The 24,361-nt window shown below is 49.3% G+C and overlaps 1 protein-coding gene across 2 annotated transcripts; it reads right to left on the reverse strand.

Annotated features, from left to right (window-relative positions):
• Positions 1–1,352: 1,352 nt before the first annotated feature.
• MLXIPL (MLX interacting protein like) lies at positions 1,353–21,898 on the reverse strand. 2 transcript variants are annotated; one of them, XM_089493340.1, is made up of 17 exons: positions 21,511–21,898; positions 17,785–17,891; positions 17,216–17,298; positions 16,313–16,402; positions 15,537–15,581; positions 15,236–15,440; positions 14,984–15,064; positions 6,694–6,908; positions 5,678–6,257; positions 5,414–5,493; positions 5,112–5,280; positions 4,895–4,998; positions 4,450–4,569; positions 4,125–4,252; positions 3,907–4,030; positions 3,012–3,141; positions 1,353–2,254 (listed from the first exon to the last, which is right to left on the reverse strand). In XM_089493340.1, the coding sequence occupies exons 1-17, from the start codon at positions 21,801–21,803 to the stop codon at positions 2,133–2,135; spliced, it is 2,676 nt and encodes an 891-aa protein (XP_089349466.1). In that variant the 5' UTR covers positions 21,804–21,898; the 3' UTR covers positions 1,353–2,132. The 2 variants fall into 2 exon arrangements, with proteins under 2 accessions (XP_089349466.1, XP_089349465.1); XM_089493339.1 differs by having other exon boundaries at positions 5,414–5,496.
• Between the last annotated feature and the right edge of the window lie 2,463 nt (positions 21,899–24,361).

Here is a 24,361-nt window from a genome sequence, read left to right on the forward strand (position 1 = left end):
CTGTCATCTCGGCCTCAGAGGGAGCCATCAGGCGGACCCAGCAACATCAGGGACTGCCTGAAGGAAGAGGCCCCTGCCTCCTCAACTGTCATCTCGGCCTCAGAGGGAGCCATCAGGCGGACCCAGCAACATCAGGGACTGCCTGAAGGAAGAGGCCCCTGCCTCCTCAACTGTCATCTCGGCCTCAGAGGGAGCCATCAGGCGGACCCAGCAACATCAGGGACTGCCTGAAGGAAGAGGCCCCTGCCTCCTCAACTGTCATCTCGGCCTCAGAGGGAGCCATCAGGCGGACCCAGCAACATCAGGGACTGCCTGAAGGAAGAGGCCCCTCCCTCCTCAACTGTCATCTCGGCCTCAGAGGGAGCCATCAGGCGGACCCAGCAACATCAGGGACTGCCTGAAGGAAGAGGCCCCCCCCTCCTCAACTGTCATCTCGGCCTCAGAGGGAGCCATCAGGCGGACCCAGCAACATCAGGGACTGCCTGAAGGAAGAGGCCCCTCCCTCCTCAACTGTCATCTCGGCCTCAGAGGGAGCCATCAGGCGGACCCAGCAACATCAGGGACTGCCTGAAGGAAGAGGCCCCTCCCTCCTCAACTGTCATCTCGGCCTCAGAGGGAGCCATCAGGCGGACCCAGCAACATCAGGGACTGCCTGAAGGAAGAGGCCCCTCCCTCCTCAACTGTCATCTCGGCCTCAGAGGGAGCCATCAGGCGGACCCAGCAACATCAGGGACTGTCTGAAGGAAGAGGCCCCTCCCTCCTCAACTGTCATCTCGGCCTCAGAGGGAGCCATCAGGCAGACCCAGCAACATCTTGGACTGCCTGAAGGAAGAGGCCCCTCCCTCCTCAACTGTCATCTCGGCCTCAGAGGGAGCCATCAGGCAGACCCAGCAACATCAGGGACTGCCTGAAGGAAGAGGCCCCTCCCTCCTCAACTGTCATCTCGGCCTCAGAGGGAGCCATCAGGCAGACCAGCAACATCAGGGACTGCCTGAAGGAAGAGGCCCCTCCCTCCTCAACTGTCATCTCGGCCTCAGAGGGAGCCATCAGGCAGACCCAGCAACATCAGGGACTGCCTGAAGGAAGAGGCCCCTCCCTCCTCAACTGTCATCTCGGCCTCAGAGGGAGCCATCAGGCAGACCCAGCAACATCAGGGACTGCGTGAAGGACGAGACTTCTCCCTCCTTTAACTGTATTTTGTATTGTATTATGATTTTACTGTACACCGCTATGATCATCGCGGAATAGCGGTCTATAAATAAAACATATTATTATTATTATTATTATTATTATTATTATTATTATTTATAATATACATTCTATCTATCTCTCTATAGTTATATAGTTATATATATATTTGTGCATTTTGGTTGATCCAGTCAAGTGACCACTCTTTCCTGGATTTCAGCGGTTACCATTCTTGACCGGAAGAGTTATGAAAAGCCAGAAGGACCGGCCATGAGTCCAGACTGGCAGACAGACCACGCCAGGGACCGAGGCCAGCCTTTCTGCAGCGCTTTTAATGGCCGTTCTACTACACAAAGAGTGCCTGCACTTTGCGGTTTTACCGCTATGTAATGACTGACCTAAAAGGTACAACAAAAGCAAAGGAGGAGAAGCAACACGCAATGGGCTCCTTTCTGTCTCTTGCAAAAACCTCCTCCAAAACCAAGCTGAGCTGCAAGCTGGGGCCAAAGGGAGACAGGACCGCAGTCCGGACCCTCAGCCGAATACAAAGAATAATATAACTTATACAAAGGATAATATAATAATATACAGTGGCTATTGGGGAAGAGGCAAAGAGGAAAGAGGTTGCCTCGGCCGATTCTGGCGGCTGCGATTATTTTGGCCCAGCAGGTTTGAGTCAAGATGAAGAGAGCATGCTAGGTCTTCCCTGAGATAGTCTCTTTTCGCGAACTGAAATGCATTATATATATGGCGATGCCTTGAAAGTACAATGAAGATCTGTTCGCTGTGCAAAAGACCCGCTGCTTAGTCAGGAGAAAGCATAGATGAGGAAGCCTCTCCAAAAGGCAACTCTGAATCCCCTTCCGTGGTGTTTGGCGTAATCCATCATTACTCTTCGAGAAGCAATGCACACTTCTGCCCCGCCAGGTGGGCTTCCTTTTTCGCTAGGAAGAGCCATTTTGGGGGGCCGTGCCCATGACTGCTTGGGCAGCCTGTTCTGGGATGCCCGCCGGGTTGGTCAAGATGGACGTGGAGACGCTGAGCTGGCGGAGGGAACTCAGGACGGCTGCAGAGACAAAAAAAGAGAGGGGGACATTTGTAAAGAAACATCTTAGTCGCATCTGCACCGAAGCATTAATGCCGTTCGACACCTCTTTTTTTGTGCCCCTAACCCTAGTGAATATGGAGGGACAAGTGTAGATTGTTGTGGCACTGGGGCTCTCTGACAAAACGCTAGCTCTTTCACTAAACCACAAAACCCACCCATGGCCGTTAAAGCAGTGTCAAAGTGCATTAATTTTGCAGTGCAGATGCAACCCCAGGAAAGTGTTAAGGAAAAGGGAGCCGGAGCAGAAGGTAGCGCTGGCTGGCACCAGGTTTTGAAACTTTACTCAGAAATGGACATGGACAAACTGAAACACGGAAGCTTTCAAAGCACAGGTGGCAGCCTTCCAGGTTTTACTGGACTGCAATGCCTAGCACTCCTTGCCACTGGCTGCCACATTGTTTAGCGTTGAAACGTCTCTGGCTTAACTTGGTCCTACGTTTCGCACACAGTGCCCGCTCCTCCAGTCTTGCCTAACCACCTCACCAAAGACACATTGGACTCTAGCCTCCATACATTCCCCAGCCAGCTCTTTGTTTGGGACTGCAAATCTTCCCATTGGCTGGTGGATTCTGGGAACTGTAGTCCAACCAAATGTAGAGGTCGCTTTTCCAAGCTTTGCTGGTCTTCCCAGGATCTCTGTGCTGTTTTTTTTGGGGGGGACGGATAAAGCCAAAGCGAATCCACTATATAGTAGTCAAGGAGAAGAGGTACTCACTGGGTCGCAGAGCCGGGAGTGAGCAATATTGATCCAGCCAGGCCAGGGACGTCTGACTCAGGCTCTCGATGCTGGTGGTGGACACCATCCCATTGAAGGACTCAAAGAGCGGGCGCATGATGATGCTGAACTAGCAAAGGAAGAGACGCTAAGGAAAAAAACGTCATGCACCGCCTGTGTATCAGACCCCCTCTGCTCAGCTCAATGCCAAAGTCTTGCAAATACTGGGCAACTGTGAGCCCAAACTAGGTAAGTTTTGAGATCGGGGCTGCAGTGGTGGCATTGGGACAAGGACGCTTCTCCAAGGATAGCTTTCAAAGGGGCTGAAGTGGTTTAGGAACAGGGATTGGCACCTTGGAGAGTTCCTTTAGAGCCCAAGGTGGATTCACTAGCTTACCGCTCCAAGGTAGACAAGAGAAGTGTATGTGTGTACCTTCAACTCTCCTGTTACTTATGGTGACCCCATGAATTTCAGAGGGATTTCTTAAGGAATCCTCAGATATGGTTTCCCCAGTTCCTTCCTCTGAAATAGAGCCTACAGCACCTGGCCTTCCTTGGTAGTCTTCCATCCAAGTACAAACCAGGGCTGACTATGTTTAGCTTCTAAGATCAGACAGCATTGGGTGCTTTTAGGGTCTTTTAGCCATGTGTGCATGTATATATGAGTTCAAGTAACCTGTCAATTTATGGTGACCCACAGAATCATAGAATCACTCCATGAATTTCCTATGGTTTGCTTAGGCCAGGAATCCTCAGAGGTGCTTTTGGCCACTTCCTTCCTCTGAATTGTAGCCTACAGCACCTGGGATTCATTGGAAGTCTCCCATCCAAGTACTAACCAGGGTTGACCCTACTTCCAAGAACAGACAGGATCACCACCACTGACAAAGGATACAACCCAGAACTTCCAGTTCTGCAAGGTGCAGGAACGGACATATTCGTCAAACATGTCCCGCATCTGGTCAAAGCGCTGGCGGGTGATGGGCACCCCTGTGGCGGGCAACTGCTGTTGGCACAGACTAGGGTGGGAGGGAGAAGAAAAAGGGAGAGAGGTTGAGACTGCTTGGAGAACCGCAGAAGAAGGACACTTTGCTAAAGTTCAGGCTCCCCTACTTGATGGCGGCGTTCAGTTCCTCGATCTGATCCCGCAGGCGCTGCGCCTCGTCCTGCAAGGCCGCTCGCTCTTGCTGCAGCTTGCAGATGTATTCAGCCGTCTTCTGCAGCGTGGTGGCTTTGCTAACCTGCAGATATCAAGAAAGTGCGTTATTCAACATTTAATCTTTAGCTCCCTGTTTCAAAGGGGCTCCTAAAGTGGCTTTACAGGTATGAGAATATCCCATTGCAGGCTTGCCAATGGAAAGACAGAACCCTGTGGCACTCCGTGGGTCCCTTCTCTCCAAGGTGAAGAGGAGCCATTGCTTTCACCTGCCCTACTCACCTTGAGGCTGGGCTGGGCACTGAGAGTGCTCACCAAACTGTGCAGTGTGTCAAAACCCAGCTTGATGTTGAACCGGCGCTTCTGCTCAGCGGAGATGTGAGTGATGCGGCGGCTCTCGGTCTATGGAAGAGGAACGATTATTTCAGACCTGGAGGTGCCCAATCTCTTCTATTTCCAATTGCAACATGCATAAACCCCTGTAGGACAAGGCAGGCTGAAACCGACCCAAGAGGGCTTAGCGTCTATGTGAGGATTAGAACCCAGTTCCTTCCAGTCTCATCCAGTACTCTAACCACTGTTCTTGTGTGCCATCAAGTCAAATGGGTTTCCATTGCCAAGCCGGGATTCAAACCCTGGTCTCCTAGTCCAACACACAAACCACTACACCACATTGGCTCATGTGCTGCTTCCTACTAATATACCCTTCTCTCTTTTCCATCCTTACCTTGTTAGGCTCAGTCCTGCTCCGGGCACTTGAGTATTGAGGAGGTAAAACCAGCCCCTCCATGGAGATCGGAGATCCCTGTCGTGACCTCCTCCGGGAAGTGGCTGGATGTAGGGGGATGAAGAAGACGTGGTTGTTACTCATGGTCTCTCAGCATGCACCAAGTGCCCAGACAATGCAGCAACAGCTTAACGTAAGTCATGATAGGGATGCTCACCACAGACCGGGGTTGGGGAGAGGCGCTCCGTCTTCGGGACCAGCAAGGCGCCAGTTGAGGGGGCGATAGCAGGGATCGATGGAGAAGGGCTGGCAGTGGGGGAGAGTCGAGGACTTGGCTGGCTCATCTGGGGCAAGTAGCCAACGGGTTCGTCACAAAACATGTTTTGCTGCAAAAAAAGGAGAGGTGAAAAACATGACGTTACCACCGTAGCATCTCCAGTTTCGTGACCCAGGTACCTGTCGAATGTCCTGCAACAAGACTGTTTAACCTCCCCTCTCCTTCTATCGCTGATTTCTTACCAGAGATTCAGGTGCCGCTGAGAGCAAGGTTTGGCTGGGAGGAGGAGTGGGCAGAGCTTCTAGGTTGGGCTCTGGCTTAGCTGCTAGAAAAGAGAAAAGTGTGAGAAATCAGCAGATTTACAAAGCTTTGGGGCCTGCTTCCAGGCAGAGACCCAGAGTGTGTCTGCACTGCACAAGTGATAGCCGTTTAATCCCACTTTCATGGCCCCTTCTTAAGGAATCCTGGGGTTTCCAGTCTGAACAAATGTTTCTTTGGCTTCCTACCTGTGGTCAGCAGTTGTGTTAGGCATGGGTTGGGCATAGCAATGGCCGGAGAGCCCGCCGGAGGTCTGACGGATCTCTTGGCCTTGGCACTTGTCCCCTTCATCTTGGACCTCTCATCGCCTCTGCTAGGCTGCTGTGGTTGCCCTCTGGCCATCCCCAAAAGTGGTCCACTTGGCATCCCTGGGTATAAGTGGGTGGCACTGAAAGGAGGATGGTGGTACCCAGAAGGCAGCTCATAGACTGGTGTGTTTTGGGGGAAGCAGGGGTTGGAAGGAGGTGAGCGGGAGAAGAGGGCAGAGGGTGGGTAGTGCAGCTTTGAATGGGGCGCAGAGGGAAGGGGGCACACAGGCTCCTGCCCTAAAAGTGGAGGGGAGGTAGGCAGTGGGGTGCTGGCAGAGCAGTAAGAGGTATAGGCATCCAGGTATGGCCACTTGCTGGGCAAGCTGTAGGCCAGCGGGGGCTTGAGCTTGAGACCTGGTGCCAGGCTGTTGGGCAACGCCGAGGGCAGAGGGGCCGGTTGGAGGTCTGGGCTGAGGAAGAGCCCCGATGAGCCAAGCTGAGCTGAGCAGCTCCCTCCAGGCTGGAAGAGAGAAAAGGAAAAACAGGTCAGACAGCCCCTGATGATGCAGATTCGTCCCTACATCACTGAGGAGTAGAAACTTCCAGGGAGGAAAGATGTTTATGCTCTTGAGTCCATGGAGAGAAGGAAGGTTCCTAAGAGCCAGCATGGCGTAGTGGTTGGAGCATTGGATAAAGAGTCTGGAGATCCTGGTTCCAAAGGTGATCCAGATGGAATTACAAAAACCACTGCAACATCGTATAAATCAAACTGACAAATAGGTGTCATCAAAATACCTATACAGAGTATTAAACAGTACTAAAATTAAATTCCAATGCGATGTGCGAAGTTCAGACTGGAATGCAGACCTGATTCAGGCATGCACAAACACATCCCCCCCCCCACACACACACACCTGGGATGGGAAAAGCAGGTGGCCATCTGAATGGATACACACCTGGGGACGAGGGCTGGACAGGCGAGGAGAGCTGGCAGGGCATGGCGGGAGCAAAGTGTCAGCAGGACTAGTGGCGGGAAGGAGGTTGGCAGTGCCAGTGCTGCCTCCGCTATTGCTGCCAAGGCAGAATGGCTCTGGGATGGGTCCAAAGCAGTTTTGGTCCTGGTAGGCAAGGGGGGTCTGAGCAGGCATCGGACGAGGACTGGAGAAGAAATCTATAAAGGGAAGAAGAGAGGTCAGACAGGGCAGGGTAGTGGCATTGCTGGACCAAACTCTTCAAATAAAGAAACCAAGGTGCCAAAGTGTGGCCCCTGGTATTGGCAGTGAACCCGCTCTGGGTTTAAGTCTGAACTTTAAAGGAGCTCTCCAAGGTCCCTTACTTTAAGGGCTGGACTAAACCCCCGGAGCAGACTCATCGTCCCACTGGCATGGCTGCCTAAATCCATTTTCGAGTCACAAGCTGAGCAGACTCATTGGATTAAGACTCATTGAACTAACATCAAACCGCCAACCACCATAATGTGTTGACCTAGGTCCGATCTGCACTTTTGAAATAATGCGGCTTGATGATGATTATAATTAATTTTAATGTGGATGTTAAAAGGTAGCAGTCTCACAGATATTGAACAGGATGGGTTTGAAAGCCATGGCTCAAAAAGGAAAGCGCTACAGCTGGCCCTCCATATCCACAGATTCTTGATCCACGGATTCAAGTGTCCCCAGCTTGGATATATTCCAAACATATATACATTCCAAAAAGCAAACCTTTATTTCGCCATTATATATATGGGACACCCTTTTACTATGCCAATGGGACTTGAGCATCCATGGATTTGGGATCCACAGGGGGTTCTGGAACCAAACCGCAACGGATACCAAGGCCCCGCTATATTTCCAAACATTGATGATGTTTTATGAGCACCGAACATCTGAACTTATGCCTCGCCACAAATCCAGAGGCCCGCATGGGCTGCGGGATGGGGCTGAGCCAAGCCCTTGGTATGGTTTCTTCCCTTTGGGGTCCCACTCCTTGCCCTCCCTTGCGCTTGCCTTGCGTGCGGCCTGTGGCTAACCACATCCCATGGCCTTCCCGAAGCCAAGCCCCGTGACCCGGCCATGGGTTCCTCTCCCTTCCTGCCCTCACTGTGCAACCCTTCCCTCGCTTCCGCGGGCTCAGGCGGCACAAAGTGCTGCTCTGGCACTTTCGGATAGGGCACGCACACTCATTGCAAGCTTGTTTTCTTCCCTGAGTCTTCAATGGAAATTTTGAAAACCGCAGCCTCACTGCCGGAGAAGTTTCCGCGACAAGAGAGGCAGCGGCCATACGTTCAGAGGGATCTGTTCTCAAGGCTTTGATAGGACCTTACAACCTTGTAATTTCATTTAACATGAACGTTAGTCATTAACTTTAGGTTAGGCATGGCCCTTCATAGCCCCAGGTTCTGCATCCATAGGCTTACCATTTGTCCCCGAAAACCAGGAAAATCCTGGATTGAAGGATTTGAAAAATGTCCCTGGTTGGTAAGCCCTGGCTGGTTGAATCCATGGATAGGGCTAGGGTTGACTGTATGGCAAAATGTGATGGGCTTTTTATAGGCAGCTTTTTGTTTTGTTTTGTGTTTGACAAACCACCCCAATCCTTACTTTTTGGGTTTTTTCGGGCTATGTGGCATGTTCTAGAAGAGTTTATTCCTGACATTTCAGAGAATGTACCCCACTCTCTCCCATGCCAGCATCCTCTGAAGATGCCAGCCACAGATGCTGGCGAAACGTCAGGAATAAACTCTTCTAGAACATGGCCGCATAGCCCCCAAACCCACAAAAAACTATGGATGCCAGCCATGAAAGCCGTCAACTTCACTGTTTGGCATCCTGTTCTGGTTTTAGAGAAGAGAACGATGGCAAACCTATGCATCCACATATTCAGGGCAGTTAAAGTGGGGTGGAAGTGCATCATTTTGGCAGTGTGGATGCAGCCATGCATTTGGCACAGAGATAAGAGACTGATTTGGAGATGACCCTCTCCATGCCTGCAACCATCAGATCCCTTCCTTCTTGGCTGCCTTGGCAGAGAAATTCGACAACACCCTCAAGACGCAGCCGGATCTTTGACCCCACCAAAAATAATCCCCTTGTTGTATTGTTTCTCTTCTGCAACGCAAAGCTCTACATAGACACACAACTCTCTCTCTCTCTTTGCCACTTCCCCCTTTTGGCAACCCATCAAACACAACCCCAGCCCTCCTCCACCGCTGGCACTTACACAAATAGACCACGGCGAGGCCTTTTTACATGCAAACAAACCCACGCCGCTTCCTCCCCCACTGAACACCCCCCCCAAAAAAAAGTCTATAGAAAGGTCCTCATTTTCCTGATGCTGCAACTTCTCCTTGACATTGCAAAACTCCATTTGCTCATTTGCATCTCGCTGTGTGTCTGGTGTGTATATGTGTATGTGTATAATAGCTTTAATGGTGCGGAAAGAAGGAAGGCGGGGAAAACCAGCTTTGCAATATCATGGAAGGGACCCCAAGGGCTATCCAGTCCAACCCCCATAAGAAGTTCTTCCTAAGCTTTAGGTGGAATCTCTTTCCCTGGAGCTTGATTCCATTGCTCCAGCTCTTCATCTCTGGAGCAGCAGAAAACAAGCTTGCTCCCTCCTCAATATGACCTCCCTTCAGATATTTAAACATGGCTATAAGGGTTCAAACCCTTGCTTGGCCATGGAAACCCACTGGATGATCTTGGGCAAGTCACGTTCTTTCAGCCTCAGAAGAAGAAAACCCTACAATGGGGTCCCCTTAGGGTTTGCACAAGTCAGGAATGACTCGAAGGCACAACAACAAGTTGTCGAGTCCAAATCGCAGGGAAAGGGCAGGATATAAAAAAGATGATGCTCATGATCACAATCCCGGATTAAAATGGTGGGGCCCTTGGTGCACCCCAACAACTGCTTAATGTGCTGCTTTAACTGCACCATCGGTCATCCGATTCGACCAAGAAATCCAGCCCAAATTGAATGAAAATGAGAAACGCTCCCTATTTCTCGGTGCAGGGCAGAGATTTCTATCCTGGCCCCCAGCATCCAAGTCTAGATTGCACCAGACACTAGAGGATATAAATGTTTTTTCAAATGGGGCCAGTGGCTGCCTTTCCCAGTTTCCATTCAGGTCATGCGCTAAAGCTCTTGCATCAGCCAAACCTTGCCAGCAATTGCCCAAGATCTTTTTGCTTGGGGCGGGTGGACAGGACACACGTCTGTATTTTAACTCCAAATATCAAGAGGGACCAATACACACACACACCAGGAACTGAACACCAGTATGCAGAAAGCTGCATGCCAGCATGTGGCTGTTGAACCTGCAACCACTGCTGGGCATTCAGAAGCTCCAGAAGCCCAGGAAAGTTTGGAGGGCACTTGGGAGGCTGCACCTACGCTGCAGAATTAATGTGGTCCAACACCGCTTTAACTGCCATGGTTCAGTGCTCTGGAATGCCAGCATTTGGAGTTTGGTGTCAGAGAGAGCTCTGGTGCTACACCAAACTGCAAATCTCCATAGGATGGAGCCATTGGGTACATTCATCCAAATCACCTGTCAACTTATGGCAACCGCCATGAATTGCATAGGGCTTTCTTAGGCAAGGAAGACTCCGAGGTGGTTTTGATATATAGCCTCCAGCACCCACGATTCTTTGGCAGTCTCCCATGCAGTCACTAACCAGGGCAGACCTTGCTTAGCTTCCAAGATCAGATGGGACCTGGTGCCATATGTGTGCGCATGTGTGTACACGTATCCAAGTCACCTGTCAACTTATTGCGACCGCATGAATTTCATAGGCAAGGAGTCCTCAGAGGTGGTTTTGCTAGTTCCTTCCTCTGAAATAGAGCCTCCAGTGCCTCGGATTCAGTTCAGTCTCCCATCCAAGCGCTAAGCAAGGCTGACCCTGCTTAGCTTCCAAGGTCGGAAGGGATGTGGTGCCTTTAGGGCATCTGGGAATCTCATTTCTATACCAACTCCACTGAGGAGTCCCATACCCACGCAACAGCAGCGGAGGACAGGAGTGCAGCAGCAGGCCACCAACAAAAAGGTCACCTTTGAGTAACGCTATTCTGGACCCAAATTCACCCAAACCGAGAGCCATAGACACCGACACCAGCTCTCCTTCTTCTTTGGCATATTTCCTTATCTTCATTACTAAACTGTGGGATTCAGAGGAAGGCAGGACTTGGCCCTTTACAAGAGAGAGCACCCCTGGACATGTGCAGATATGCACAGGCATCTTTCCCCCTTCTTATTTTATCTTAATCACTTTTAATTAAAAAAACATTATTAACATCTTCACGGACATTTAACATTAAACAGTTGCATGCATCAGCTACATTAAGGCTGCTTTCACTTGTAAGACAACTCGAATCCATAGTTTTGAGATGTAGACAATATTATTATTAAAGATGACACAGGTGGAGTCTCTCTTATCTGGGATTCCTAAATCCGGAAACCTCCAAAAACCAACACCATTTTTATAGGTGACTGAGATAGTGACACCTTTGCTTTCGGACGGTTCGACGTACACAAACTTTGTTCCATGCGCAGAATTATTTGAAATGCTGCATAAAAGGACCTCTAGGCTATGTATATCAGGTGCAGATGAAGCAGAAATTATTTTTGTGTATCTACTTGGATCATATGTTCGTTATGTGTATGTGTGTGTGTGTGTGTATATGTGTGTGTGTGTATATATATATATATATATATATATATATGCAAATACAGATATTCCAAAATCAAAAAGAAAATCCAAATCCAAACCAAGATGGGGTATATTGTTTAAGAGTCAGGGTTTATTTTGTTTGTTGTTCCAGCACAGAATAGAGAATAGAGCAAGTTGGCTGGGGCTTGCCTCTGGTCCCAAGAATTTTGGATAAGGGAGACTCAACCTGTAATATCGTCGTCATCATCATCGTCATCATCATCATCATCAACAACATCCTGACTGGAGCTTCAGACTATCAAGGATTTGAACTCTGTCCAGGACTCTGAGAGGAACCTGTGAGGTATCTTCAGCTAATGTGCCATGTTCCAAGCGGCACCGCTTATAAAAATTGCTCTATTGTGATCCTATCTCTTTGGAACAGACTGGAAACGCCATTCTTTTCTTTTCTCGGAAGCTCTGATATTACTGTTGTTGTTGTTGTTGTTGTTGTTGTTGTTGTTGTTGTTGTTAAACCAGTGTGGTTTAGCGGTTGAGTTTGATTCCCTGCTCAGTCATGGAAACCCAATAGGTAACCTTGGGCGAGTCACACTCTCTCATCCCCAGAGGATGGCAATGGCAAACCCCCTCTGAAAAAATAATAATATTGTTGTTGTGGTGGTTAGCCAATTTGCCAAGAAAACCCAACAATAGGTTCTCCTTAGGGTATCGTAAGCTGGAAACAATGTGAAGGCACACAACAACAACAACGACAAAATGAAAATGGTGATAATGGTGATAATGATATTATTATTTCATCTTTCTTACTGGGGAGCTGCCCAAGCACTAGGACCATGGTTCTCAACCTTCCTAATTCTGTGACCCTTTAATACAGTTCCTCACATTGTGGTGACCGCCAACCATAAAATTGTGGTGTCTCGGTTCCTAAGACCATTGGAAATATGCATTTTCCGATGGTCTTAGGCAACCCTTATGAAAGGGTCATTCAACTGGGGTCGTGACCAACAGGTCAACAACCTCTGCCCTAAGAGATGAGCCTCCTTTTGCCCATGGTCCCCTCGCCACCTTCCTACCTGCAGCATAGGGCCATCCGTGGTCGGTCGCCAACCCCAGGTTCTGCCTTGGTCCTGCCATCAGGACCTGCTTCTCCATCTGGAGAAGGACGTCTCTCTTCTCTCCTCCAGCCTTGCAGGGCAGACTGAGGGTGGGTGGGTGGGAGGTGGTAGCTGGTTCCTCATTCACGAAGCAGCCTCCGTCCGTTGACTGACAACAGGCAGAGAGGGCCAGGGATGGAGGTGTGGTGGTGGTGGTGGTGACCTTACCCCCAACCCTGTTGCAACATCGTCTCCGTGGGGCTGACCCATCATTGGCTTTCAAGGAGCAAAGAACCAACTCACAGATCTGGAAGGGAATGACCAGGAGGCCATGTCCAACCCTGGGAGGCTGGTTCACCTGCAGCCAAAAGCCTCCCAATCACCACCATCTCCATCCAGCCTTCGGGAACATGAAGGCAGTGGAGCTTTGAAAGCTTGCACTGTGCATTTCGGTTGGCCAATATACATGGAGGGTTCGAGATATTATTGTACAGGAGCAAATCTTTGCGTTCAGACAGAGAAAGAGAGAAGGCTGGAGAACGTCTGAAGTCCACATTGGAGCAGGTTGGGGTGACTTGGGGGAAGAGGGAAATGCACTTATCGCATGCTCAGAGGCAGCCTTTTTTCTTTTTTTCCTAATGTTCAGGTACAATGTCTTTTCCTGATTTGTGAACGTATCGCTCCAAGTCCTAGTCTGTGGAGCTACAGAACACAAGTTTGGTCTATCCTCACTATGACTTCCCTTCAACTATTTTAAACATGGCTTATCATGTCCCCTCTTAACCTTCTCTTCTCCAGGCCAAACATATCCAGCTCCTTAAATCGCTCCTCGCAGGGCTTGGTGGTTTCCAGACCTTTCGCCATTTTGGCCGCCTTCCTCTGGACACGTTCCAGTTTATCCACATCCTCCTTCAATTGTGGGGCCACAATCACTTCGACTTTTCTGCTTTCAAACCACATCCTACAGCCTACCCTCCAACTGCCCCAATTTGGCAAGGACAAATTCTGATTATTCCTCTGCCATCCTACTTTGTCAGCTGCTTTTGAAATGCCCTGGTTTCTTTCTCGGCCTCCTGCTTTCCTCCTCCGTCCTCCACCTTTTGCTGCAAACTGAGTGAAAGTCAGCAGGGAGAAAAGGAGGGAGGGACCCTTGCCCTTCCCTGAACGCTCAGGCAAAAGCAAACTACTCCAGCCTCTCCTAGCTTGTGGGTTTATTTTCATTCACTTGGGCCAACTTTGCTGGAAGAATTCCAGTTTTCATCTGTGAAATGTTATGGGGTTTGCCATGGCATCCTGGGATTTGCAGTTGGACTAGGCTGCGGATTCTAAACTTGTCCCTCAATTGCAAATCCCAGGATCTCATAGCATGAAGCAATGGTAGTTAAAGTGAATAGTTAAAGTGATTAAAGTGATAACGGGGGGGGGGGGGGTGTCTTTATGGGCTCTGATTCAGAGGGCAGCCATATGTCAAAGCTCTAATCTGCACTGCAGAAGTAATGCAGTTTTGATGCCGCTTTAACTACTGTGCCTCCATCCTATGGAATCCTGGGATTTGTAGTTTGGTGGAACATTTAGCCTGCTCTGTCAGAGAACATTGGTGCCTGTCAGAGAACATTGGTGCCACAACAAAGCACACATCCCAGGATTCCATAGCATAGCCATGGCAGTTAAAGTGGTGTCAAGTTGCATTGATTCTGCAGTGAAGATTGGACCAAAGTTGACTTAACAACAACAAACACTGGAGGAAAAACCTTTTCCAAGCTTTGGATGCAACACTTATTCTTATCCTAACTATTATTCTCTCTCTCACTCTCTCTCTGTCACACACACACATACCTCTCCTATCTGTCCCTCTTCCCCAGTTGCTAAATTTCCGGTAACATGTTGCTGTATTTTCCAAGCTGTAACCCGTTCCGATCTTTCCACAGTGCCATACAATACACAACGCGACCCGAAAACACACTGTGCAATTGTCTGTGACTTGTTTTAGAGCGCTTAGGACCAACCTGTCCAATGTGGGGAAACGGCAAAGCGTTCCACCCGTCTTGAAGGGCTTTTGCACTTTGAATTAAAAGATGCCCGGTGTCCTGGTTCATCTCCTCCATTGCATTGCCTCCTTTTCATGACACACACATATAATGATTTAAATGGTCTAAATACTCTAAAGGCACCAGATCCCATCTGATCCTGGAAGCTAAGCAGAGTCAGCCCTGGTTAGCCCTTGGGTAGGAGAACATAGATAAATACCAGGTGCTGGAGGCTCCATTTCAGTGGAAGAGACTGGCAAAACCACCTTGTGTAAGAAAACCCTATAAAATCCATGGGGGCACCATAAGTTGGTGGGTGACTTGAACACACACGGTACACATTTTCACTCTCCTTGCCTCCCTCTTTCCTTAGCTCCATCATGACCAAGATGGCTACCATGCCAATCCCCACACCTTCCACGCATTCCCACCACCTCCGAACAAGCCTGATCCTACCAGAGATCTCCATGAAGTCATCCAGGTTTGGCTGCAGCGGGGCCAGGTCCGGCTGGATCATGTCCGCATTGCCGATATAGGCTGCAAAGGGAAAGGAAAGCCAAGTGAAAAGTCAGGGTGGGTTTGCTCAAACAATTCTCTTTCTCACCCATTATGCTGAATGCACACTTGTCTCCTTTGCTACAACCTGAAGACAAACCCAATGAGCCAAATCCCAGCAATGGTGTGATCCAAGAGAGTCTCCCAGGGTACCTTCGTCGGGCAACAGTTGAGGTGGGCATCCAGGCTGGGTCATGGTGAAGAGGGTGTCAGAGATGTCAGAGAGGAAACTGTCCAGATCAAAGAGTGGCCTTCCTTCTGCGTCCTCCTCTGCCACTTTGTCCCTCAACAGCATTGGGACTACGTTGGAAAAGAGCTGGTCGCACCAACTGTTGGTTGGTTTCCACGCCTCATCACCCTGATTGAGAGTCATCAAGAAAGGGGTCACCACCAAGGAGGCCTGACACCCAGTCCTGCCCTCCTGTGCCCTTCAGATCCCCTGTTCCTCACTCACCGGTTTGGGGCTAGGTCCTTCCCCTTCTCGGCTGAACCTGCGGAGCTGCAAGAGAAACATAACATGAAGGCCACACTGGCAGGGATCAAATCTGGGTGGGCACTCAAGGTGGGCATGCCGAACCAGACCCTTCCCCATCCCCTGGTACTGTTTCACATCCTCCCCATGGCTGGGACCCAAAATAAACCTTGGAAGAGAGTAAGTGAAACAGAGTAGCTGGAAACCTGAATGAGAAGCACACTTCGGTTCTTTCTCGGCCCCACTTTGAGCCTACCTTATTTCAATCATTTACAACCTTCCTTTAAAAAGAAATAACACCCAGGCTGCAGATGGGTTGACTGAGGCCGAGAGACAATGGCTGCTTACCTAAAGCTACATAGGAGCCTATTATCTCTGGGAGCAGGATAACAACAGAGCTGCCCCATTAAAGCAACCCTCCCATACAGAAGTGCCAAAGCCAAAAAGTGTGTGAGGTGTTGTACAAAAAGGGGGGGATTGCAAAAGGAAAAAGGAAAGCAGGCGCTGGTGCAAGGACAACATCTGTCACTAGGTGGAGATGCTGCCCTTCACTAAATTTGGAGACTCATTTGGGATTCTTTTTGTCACACACTCCCTTTAGACATGACATTTACGATTACAATGGCCATAGTCCCACACAGACACAGAAAACTGGGACCTATCGCTGGCAACCATCCCCAGGAAAAACTATGGCCGGTTCTCTTGCGGGACTCCACGTCTCAAGCTCAAAGGAAATCGTGGGTGGAGAGGACACTGACCCTCTTCTTGTAGTAGATCCGCCACTTGTGATACTCCTTCATTACCACCTCGATCCGTCGCTTCCAGTAGTTGCCTTCCAGCACAACAGCCTGACAAGGAAGACCACATGTTCCCATCAGCATTATTAGAAGGCTGGTTTAATAAGGGGCCAGATAGTGAGTGTAAAAATGTCTGTGTTTTCTGTGTGTGTGTGTGTGTGTGTGTGTGTGTGTGTGTGTAAATGGGTGTTGGGCAGATATTTCAGTGTTCCCTTGTCCTTCTCCTCCCCACCCCACCTCTTTGCTTTGGAAAGCCAAAGACCTTTGGTTGGCCAAGGGACTTTTGGTTGGTCAAAGAACCTTTGGTTGACCATGGAATCTTTGGCTGGTCAAGAAAGCTTTGGTTGGCCAAGAGACATTGGGTGGCTAATGGATCTTTGGTTGGCCAAGAAACCTTTAGTTGACCAAGGGACCTTTGGTTGGCCAAAGGACCTTTGTTTGACCAAGGGACCTTTGGTTGGCCAAGGGACACTGGATTGGCTAATGGATCTTTGGTTGGCCAAGGGACCTTCAGTTGACCAAGGGACCTTGGTTGGCCAAGGGACATTGGACTGGCTAATGGATCTTTGGTTGGCTAAGGGACCTTCAGTTGACCAAGGGACCTTCGATTGACCAACGGACCTTTGGTTGGCCAAGGGACCTTCAGTTGACCAAGGGACCTTCGGTTAACCAAGGGACCTTTAGTTGGCCAAGGGACCTTTGGTTGACCAACGCCGTGAAGCTCTCCACCTAATGCCAGGAAGCAACTCCACATGGCAGAAGCCAACCTATGTGCATTGTGGTGTATGACTGTGTAGAGCACACAACCCAGGGCCATATCAGGCTTCCAGTCGCATGTGAAAAAATGTTCCCCACAACACTCACTTCAGGTTTCCGGTGGGCATCAGCCTCAGAGCCATCCAAGGGAGTGACAAATCCACACACGGGGCTCCTCCTGCGTTCCACGTCTGTAGCAGAGAAGAACAACAATCAGGTTTCCCAATCCCTGTGGCCTGGCTGGTGGCAGGATGCTGGGAACTCCAGTACCAAAAAGAAGGGCAACATTCCCCCCCAATCTTGGGGGGGGGGGGAATACCTGGGATTAAATTTTGTGAAAGCCTCACTCTTGGCTCCCTGTGGAAGCGCCACTCTCTCCCCCCCTCAAAAAGAAAATGTTGAAATCCAGATTGTGAAATCAACTTTCTGTATTGCAGAAAGTGAACTTTTGCAGACTTGTTTTGTTTTTGAACTGAGGATGGAGGCGGGGGGGGGGGGACACTCCAATCTGCCAAGTTGCAATTCAAAGTCCACAAGGCAAGGTAAGTCCCCATGGGATCCGGTTGCAATGAAAAAGACACAAACACACACACACACTTGTATTCCTGCATTTGATCTCCGTGATTTTTTTGGGGGGGGATATCCAGCCCCACCATCCTCCCAGCCCCAAGACTCACATTGGATGTACCAGGCTCTCCAGATAGCATTGTTCAGGCGGATCTTGTCCCGGCAAAGCAGACGGAGTCCCTTGAAATTCTTCCATTTGGGGGATACCAGTTTCCCGCTGAAACATCAAACCAAAGGATATGAGAGAAGAGATAAGCGAGCCAAGGTGCCAACTTTTTTCGTTACCATGCTTAAACGGAGGTTGGCTCTGCGACTGTGAGTTCCTGCATGGCACAATGGGGTTGGATTGGATGGCCCTTGGGTACCCTTCCATCTCTAGGATTCTGGGATTATGTTCTGTGAGCCTAGATGACAGATGTGAGAATTTGGATCTAGATCCCCCCCAACAGGCAGGACTCCTTCCATGTTTATTAGGATGGCTTTGCATTTCCCTGACTTGAATAAAAGGAGTTCCCCGGCGCATTTCGTTTTTCTTTCAAACCAAACATAAGCCAATGTTGACCAAAGAAACCAGAAAAACAGTAACAGCCTGTTATGTGTGTTTTTACCCTCCTCCTCCGTCCTCATTGCCCCCCGTTCCCAGAGAGCCTTGGAGGGCTGTTTGCTTTGCTGCCGCGCAATGTGGCCTAATCGCACATTTGTGGGCGCATTTCCCTTCATCTGTGTGCCAAGCGTGAGAGGGACCCGCACTCAGAGCTGTGCCTCGTCGTCTTTCCGGATGGGAAAACAAGCAAAGGCCAGCTGGGATGGAAAGATCCCAAAAGAGACAGCAGCCAGGCAACGGCGGAGCATCATGTGCGCTGGAGGAAACTGCACAATGGGGGCCCCTCTATGTTTAATTTTAATGAAAAGAAAGATTTGTGGAGCTCTAGCATATAGACTGTCACTGATCAAAAGACCTTTGGTGAGAGATAACATATCCAGGGTGACTCTAAGGGAAAACCTGTCCTGGTGATTTCTTGGCAAGGTTTGTTCAGAGGGGGTTTGCTGTTGCCATCCTCTGCGGCTGAGAGAGTGTGACTTGCCTAAGGTCACCCATTGAGTTTACATGGCCGAGCCAGGATTCGAATCTTGGTCATAGAATCATAGAATCATAGAATCATAGAGTTGGAAGAGACCGCAAGGGCCATCCAGTCCAACCCCCTGCCATGCAGGAAATCCAGATCAAAGCATCACCGACAGATGGCCATCCAGCCTCCGTTTGAAGACCTCCAAGGAGGGAGACTCCACTACACTCCGAGGAAGTGTGTTCCACTGTTGAACAGCCCTTACTGTCAGGAAATTCCTCCTAATGTTGAGGTGGAATCTCTTTTCCTGTAGCTTGCATCCATTGCTCCGGGTCCTAGTCTCTGGAGCAGCAGAAAATAAGCTTGATCTCCAGATTCATATTCCAATGCTCAAACCACTATACGACGCTGGATCAGGACCAGGTTCTAAAGTCCCCGGTGCAAAAGTCAGGGTCGCAGCCAGGAAGCATTTGAGATTATGGTTTTATTATTCACTGCATTGCTATATATATTATCACAGTCATCTGCTTTGATTTATCACCTTTGTCTATTCTATTCCCTCCAAGGATCTGCAGCAAGCAAAGCGATGGCTGTCCTCAGAACAACAACCACAGCCATTGCAAAGTAGGCCAGGTGGAGACGGAAATAGACTTTCCACTTGGTGATTTATTCTCCCTCCACTACAGCCTGGGCACCTGGCTCCAAAACCTTTCCATACTTCAGAAATAATCCAGTTTGACACCACTTTAACTGCCAGGGCTCAATGCTAGCGAATTCTGGAATCGGGAGTTTTGTGAGAGCTCTGGTGCCACCATAAACTACAATTTCCCCAGCCGTCCATAGCATTGAGCCCTGGCAGTCAAAGTGGCGCCAAACTGGATTATTTCTGCAGTGTGGATGCAGCCTCAAAATGGTTTCAATAAATAAACTGCCCAGAAGAGATCATAAAAGATGGACATAGGATAAGTGGAGTGTTTCCAACATCCAGAAATCTGACGCATTTCTGCAAAGTGGGAAGGATGCGCTGCGTCTCATTCCTTGGTCAAGCTAAGGGTGCTCTGCACATGCTTATGAGTGCTCTTGTCATCCCTGTGTGATAAACCATGTCTGGAAACCATCATGCCAGGCATCTTAGGACACTGGGGATGTTTAGCCTGGGGAAGAGAAGGTTAAGAGGTGATATGGAAGATGGAGCAAGGACCCAACATCCACCCCAAGGGGCTGTCTTTGGACGAATTGGGTCTCTTTGAGGCCCATCCACAGAGCAAACACTGCCTGCCCCAATGCCAACCGTGGGGTGCGCCAACTTGTCCAGGGAAGCATCTGCTCCCGGGCATCTCGCCAACTGCCCCATGGGCCAAGGTTACCCAAGGACCTGGGTGCCAAGAGAAAGAGATCCTACCATCTCTTTAGCTCATCCCATCCTTAAGTAATTCTAATGCCAACAACAACAAACTTATCCACAGCACTGAAAACACCATGGGTCTCATGGAGAAAGTTGAGATATACATTGAAATAAATCAAGGAAACAGAACATTCATTTGACTTTGCTGTGTTTGCATTCCCCGGGTCCCTTTGCCCTGGTTCTTTTCTTTGGAGGCCTAAAATTGCATTTCTAAATCCTCCGCTGAAGTTACTGCAACGCTGGGAGATTGCAGATCGGAGGGAAATTTCATGGGGAGGCAGCAGGATCCTTACTCGAAGGAGCAGTGCTCTCATTCCCAGCCTCCCCAAAAAGCAACACCCCTGAACCAACTTGCTTGGAAGGTGGCGGATTTGGAGGTTTTTAAACAGAGGTCCGACAAATTGTAACAAACACACCAACTCTGGATTCTTGCCTTTGCAAAGGTTTCGACTAGATGCCCTTCAGGGACCCCTTCCCATTCTGTGCTCTCTTTTTCTATGCCCCCATTCTTGGGCTTCATCAGGTCTGTCCAGCGTGGAATAAAAAGCACACTATTAGTGGGTTTTTGCGTTGTTTTGTTGTGTGTGTGACTGTGTGTGTGTATGTTTGGCATATTCTTATTTGTATCCTTTTTTGCAGCCACGTTTCTAAACATTCCTGACAAACCTGAAGCGCATTTGCACAGGGCTTCATTGAGGTCCCATCCACGCAATCCTGAGAAACCCTAAGCCCTTTGGTTGCCCAAAATGTGCCCCTACTGATCTTCTGCCCGTTCAATTTTAGGCTGCTGGACAAGAAGGGAACTCTTGGCCTTCCAGATGTTTTCGATTCAAGCTGGCTGCATCCACATGGCACTAATAACCCAGTCTGACACTGCTTTAATCTGCCATTGTTCAATGCTATTGAATTCTAGAAATGTAGTTTTATTTAGCCTCCTCTGTCAGAGAGCTCTGGTGCCACAACTACAAACCTTCAAATTCCACAACATTGAGCCATGGCAGTTAAAGCGGTGTCAAACTGGATTATTACTGCAGTGCGGATGCAGCCCAGGAGGTCCGAAGCATATCCCTGGCAGAATCCTTTGGCATCATCTCAACCTTTCCCTTGGTTGGCATTTGGGAAGATGCAAGGAAACTGCAGACAGAGAAGAAACAACACAATCCAACAGAAAGGGAAAGAAGACAGTGGAGAATTATGCTTGGTTAAGAATGCTGGAATTGAAGATACATAGTGCCATCCAAGTCCTTTTAAGAAAATTCCTTTTAAGATTGCCACGTTATTTCTTGGGATCTTAACCCTGGCATTATCCTGCCTCTGTCCCTCTCCCTGCCAACCACGCAGGTCACCCCCAAAAGAAGACTCACCTGTAGGCCAAACTCATGCACTCAAAGAGGCGCGTCAAGGTGGGGTCGATGCTCGGGGGGTCCTTTGGGTAGACCTGGTGGTGACGCCGACGGGGCACAGCGTCGCAGTGCGGAGACGACACCATGAAGTGCCCGCTGTGGATCACTTGGGAAGAGGTCGGGTACTTGGCGTCGGGCAAGACACCAACAAAAACCGGGCTGTCTGAATCTGAATCGGACTCAGAAGAGTCCTGCCTCGGGACAATCTGGGGTTTCAGGAAAGGGCCAGATATGCCAGGTTGGATGGCAGCCATGGCAGGTGGGATTCCTTGCGATGTGGCTAGCTTTCCATGCCCATGCCCTTGCCACTCAGCCCCACCTTTATTGGCACAGTCTACCAGGTGCCCAACCTTCCTCCTTCGCATTCTCTCCTCCTCTGGGCACCAGGCAGCTGCATTTATAGCCTGGTATGGCTCTGCCTCCTTAGTGGGTGGGTACCCAAAGGCCTTGTAAGGGGATTTAACCCCATGCGGCAAGGGATGGCACAGAAATGGGCAGATCCCAAAGGAGGAAAAGGTCTCGGCTTCTTTGAATTTGTCGGACAATCGTTGCCAAACCTTGAATACTACTTTGGCCGCCGCACCTCTGAAAAGTTTGAGTTAGAAGGAAACATGCGGTTATTGTATTTTATGGCTATTTCTAGTGTAAGACGCTTCGATCCTTTGGAGAAGTGGGATACAAATTATTATTATTATTATTATTATTATTATTATTATATATGCTTATTTTTTCTCTTTATTTTTAGAGCACCTTGACCAAGTCACACTCTCTCAGCCTCAGAGGATGGCGATATCTGAATCCAGTTAAGAAAGGAAAACTTTGCATCGAAGCCAACAAAATGGCAGCCTCTCTTGTGTCCTATTTTCTGTCTTCGGTGGAAGGGCAGAAAGGCAGGGAGACCCTTTTACAAACACAACCACACATACACATATATATGCTACCACCGATGCACTGGCCAAACAGACTTTGTTTGCGTTGGCCAGAGGCTGCCGGGGAGTGAGTGCGAGAGTGCCGTGTTTGCTTACTGCTAATGTACAAACCCTAGATTAAGGGGCAAAAATAAGCAAGATTATATAGCAACCTGTGTGCAGCGCAGCATGAAATGACATCAAAAGCAGTCCCACAAAACCGCAACACACACACACCAGCCTTTGGGAGAAGCGGGTTCGAGAAAACAATAGGCCTGCGTCAGGCTTTGTCAGAGTTTTGGGGGCAACACAGATGGCGTGTTGTGCACCCACGGGAGATGCATGGCAGGATGGCACAGATGGCAAAGGTGGGCCATAGAGAGTTCAACTCTTAAAGGTCTGTAGATACTCATGGACTGAGCATTGGACAAGGATTCTCAGAGACCTGGGTTCAAATTCCCACTCAGCCATGAAAGCCTCCTGGGTGCCCTTGGCTAAGTCTCTCAGCGGAAGCAATGGCAAACCCTCTCCGGACTAACAGTATAGGAGTTTCAGTTTTGGATTAGGGCATTCAGAGACCTGGGTTCAAATCCCTGCTTGGCTGTGGAAACTCTCAGTCACATACTCTCGGCCTCACAAACCCCCATTATGAGTTCACTATAGGGCTGCCGTAAGTCGGAAACGACTTGAAGCCACACAACATTGATAGATGCATAGATTGATGAATGGATAGATAGATGGATGGATGGATGGACAGACAGATAGATTCTTTGAGGTCCTACAGGATTTTTAAAGGTGTTCTTTACGGTCATGATGATGATAATGTGAAGTCAAAGGTTTTCATGGCCGGCATCCCGAGTTTTTGGTGGCTTCCATGTCAGTGGGGAAATAAATCCACTCCTGGTTTTAAATTACTGAACCCAGTGCTTCAATGGTTTTAGCACCTTGGAAGAGCTCCTATAAAACTAACTAAAGCCTGGCGTGGATTTGCTGCCCCACTGAGATGGGATCCACTGGAAAAGGGGCAATCCACCCAACAAAAAGGCATCCCAGGGAGTTATATAGAGCCATCTCAGGGCTGTGTGAGCCCCCGAGGCTATATATTTTGCTGCCAAATGATCAAGGAGGGAGCATTTGTGCCAAGAGGATCGGGGCGGAGGCGTGTTCCCTGCCACAAAACAAGGATGAGTCAAGTGGAAAGGAATATATATATATATAATTTCCCCCCCATCTGTCCTGTATTTATTTGCTGGATACGGAAGGTGGGCCATTCAAACATACACACACAGAGAGAAAAACAGATGGCACAAAGAAAAGGCACAAAGAGGAGGTGGAGGGAGGGTTGTGAGAGGGTGCGCCTTTTTGTCACGGAGGCACAATGGCCCTGTCGCTCTGCCAGCAAAGAGAGGCCGACCCCAAATGGGCCACGCTCCAGGCGGCAGGGTGCCATCATTGTGGGGTATGCTTTGCTAGGCATCCCACGGAAAAGGAAAAGGCTTCTTCATTGAAGCCTAGAGGGGAATGGCAGGGCTGCCTTGGCAAAAGGAGTTGTTGTTGTTAGCTGCCCTTAATCACCGAATATATAGAGATCCCAAGGGCCATCCAGTCCAATATCCTACCATGCAGGAACTCCCAACCCAAGCCCTCTCTTTCTCTGGGACAGATGGACACTCAGCCTCTGTTTAAAGGCCTGCAGAGAAGGAGACTCCACTGTCGAACAGCTCTTTCTCTCAGGAAGCTCTTCCCAATGTTTAATTGGAACTTCTTTTCTTGTACTTTGCATCCGTTGCTCCATCGGGTCCTATTCTCTGGAGCAGCAGAAAAGAAGCTTGCTCCCTCCTCAATATGACACCCCTTCAAATATTTAATCATGGCTATCATGTCACCTCTGAACCTTCTCTTTT

This window comes from Sceloporus occidentalis, unplaced genomic scaffold, assembly GCF_023333645.1.
Source record: "Sceloporus occidentalis isolate IW3139 unplaced genomic scaffold, rSceOcc1.0.p SCAF_64, whole genome shotgun sequence".
NCBI classification, from domain to species: Eukaryota; Metazoa; Chordata; class Lepidosauria; order Squamata; family Phrynosomatidae; genus Sceloporus; species Sceloporus occidentalis.

Bases quoted from the DNA above. Each gene is read 5' to 3' on its own strand.
- MLXIPL (XM_089493339.1), bottom strand. From the start codon at position 21,803: ATGGCTGCCATCCAACCTGGCATATCTGGCCCTTTCCTGAAACCCCAG. The intron at 17,892-21,510 runs GTGAGTCTTCTT...TTGATGTTTCAG, and splicing joins TGCATGAGTTTGGCCTACAG to CGGGAAACTGGTATCCCCCA. The intron at 17,299-17,784 runs GTGAGTCTTGGG...TCTCTGCTACAG, and splicing joins GAGAGCCTGGTACATCCAAT to ACGTGGAACGCAGGAGGAGC.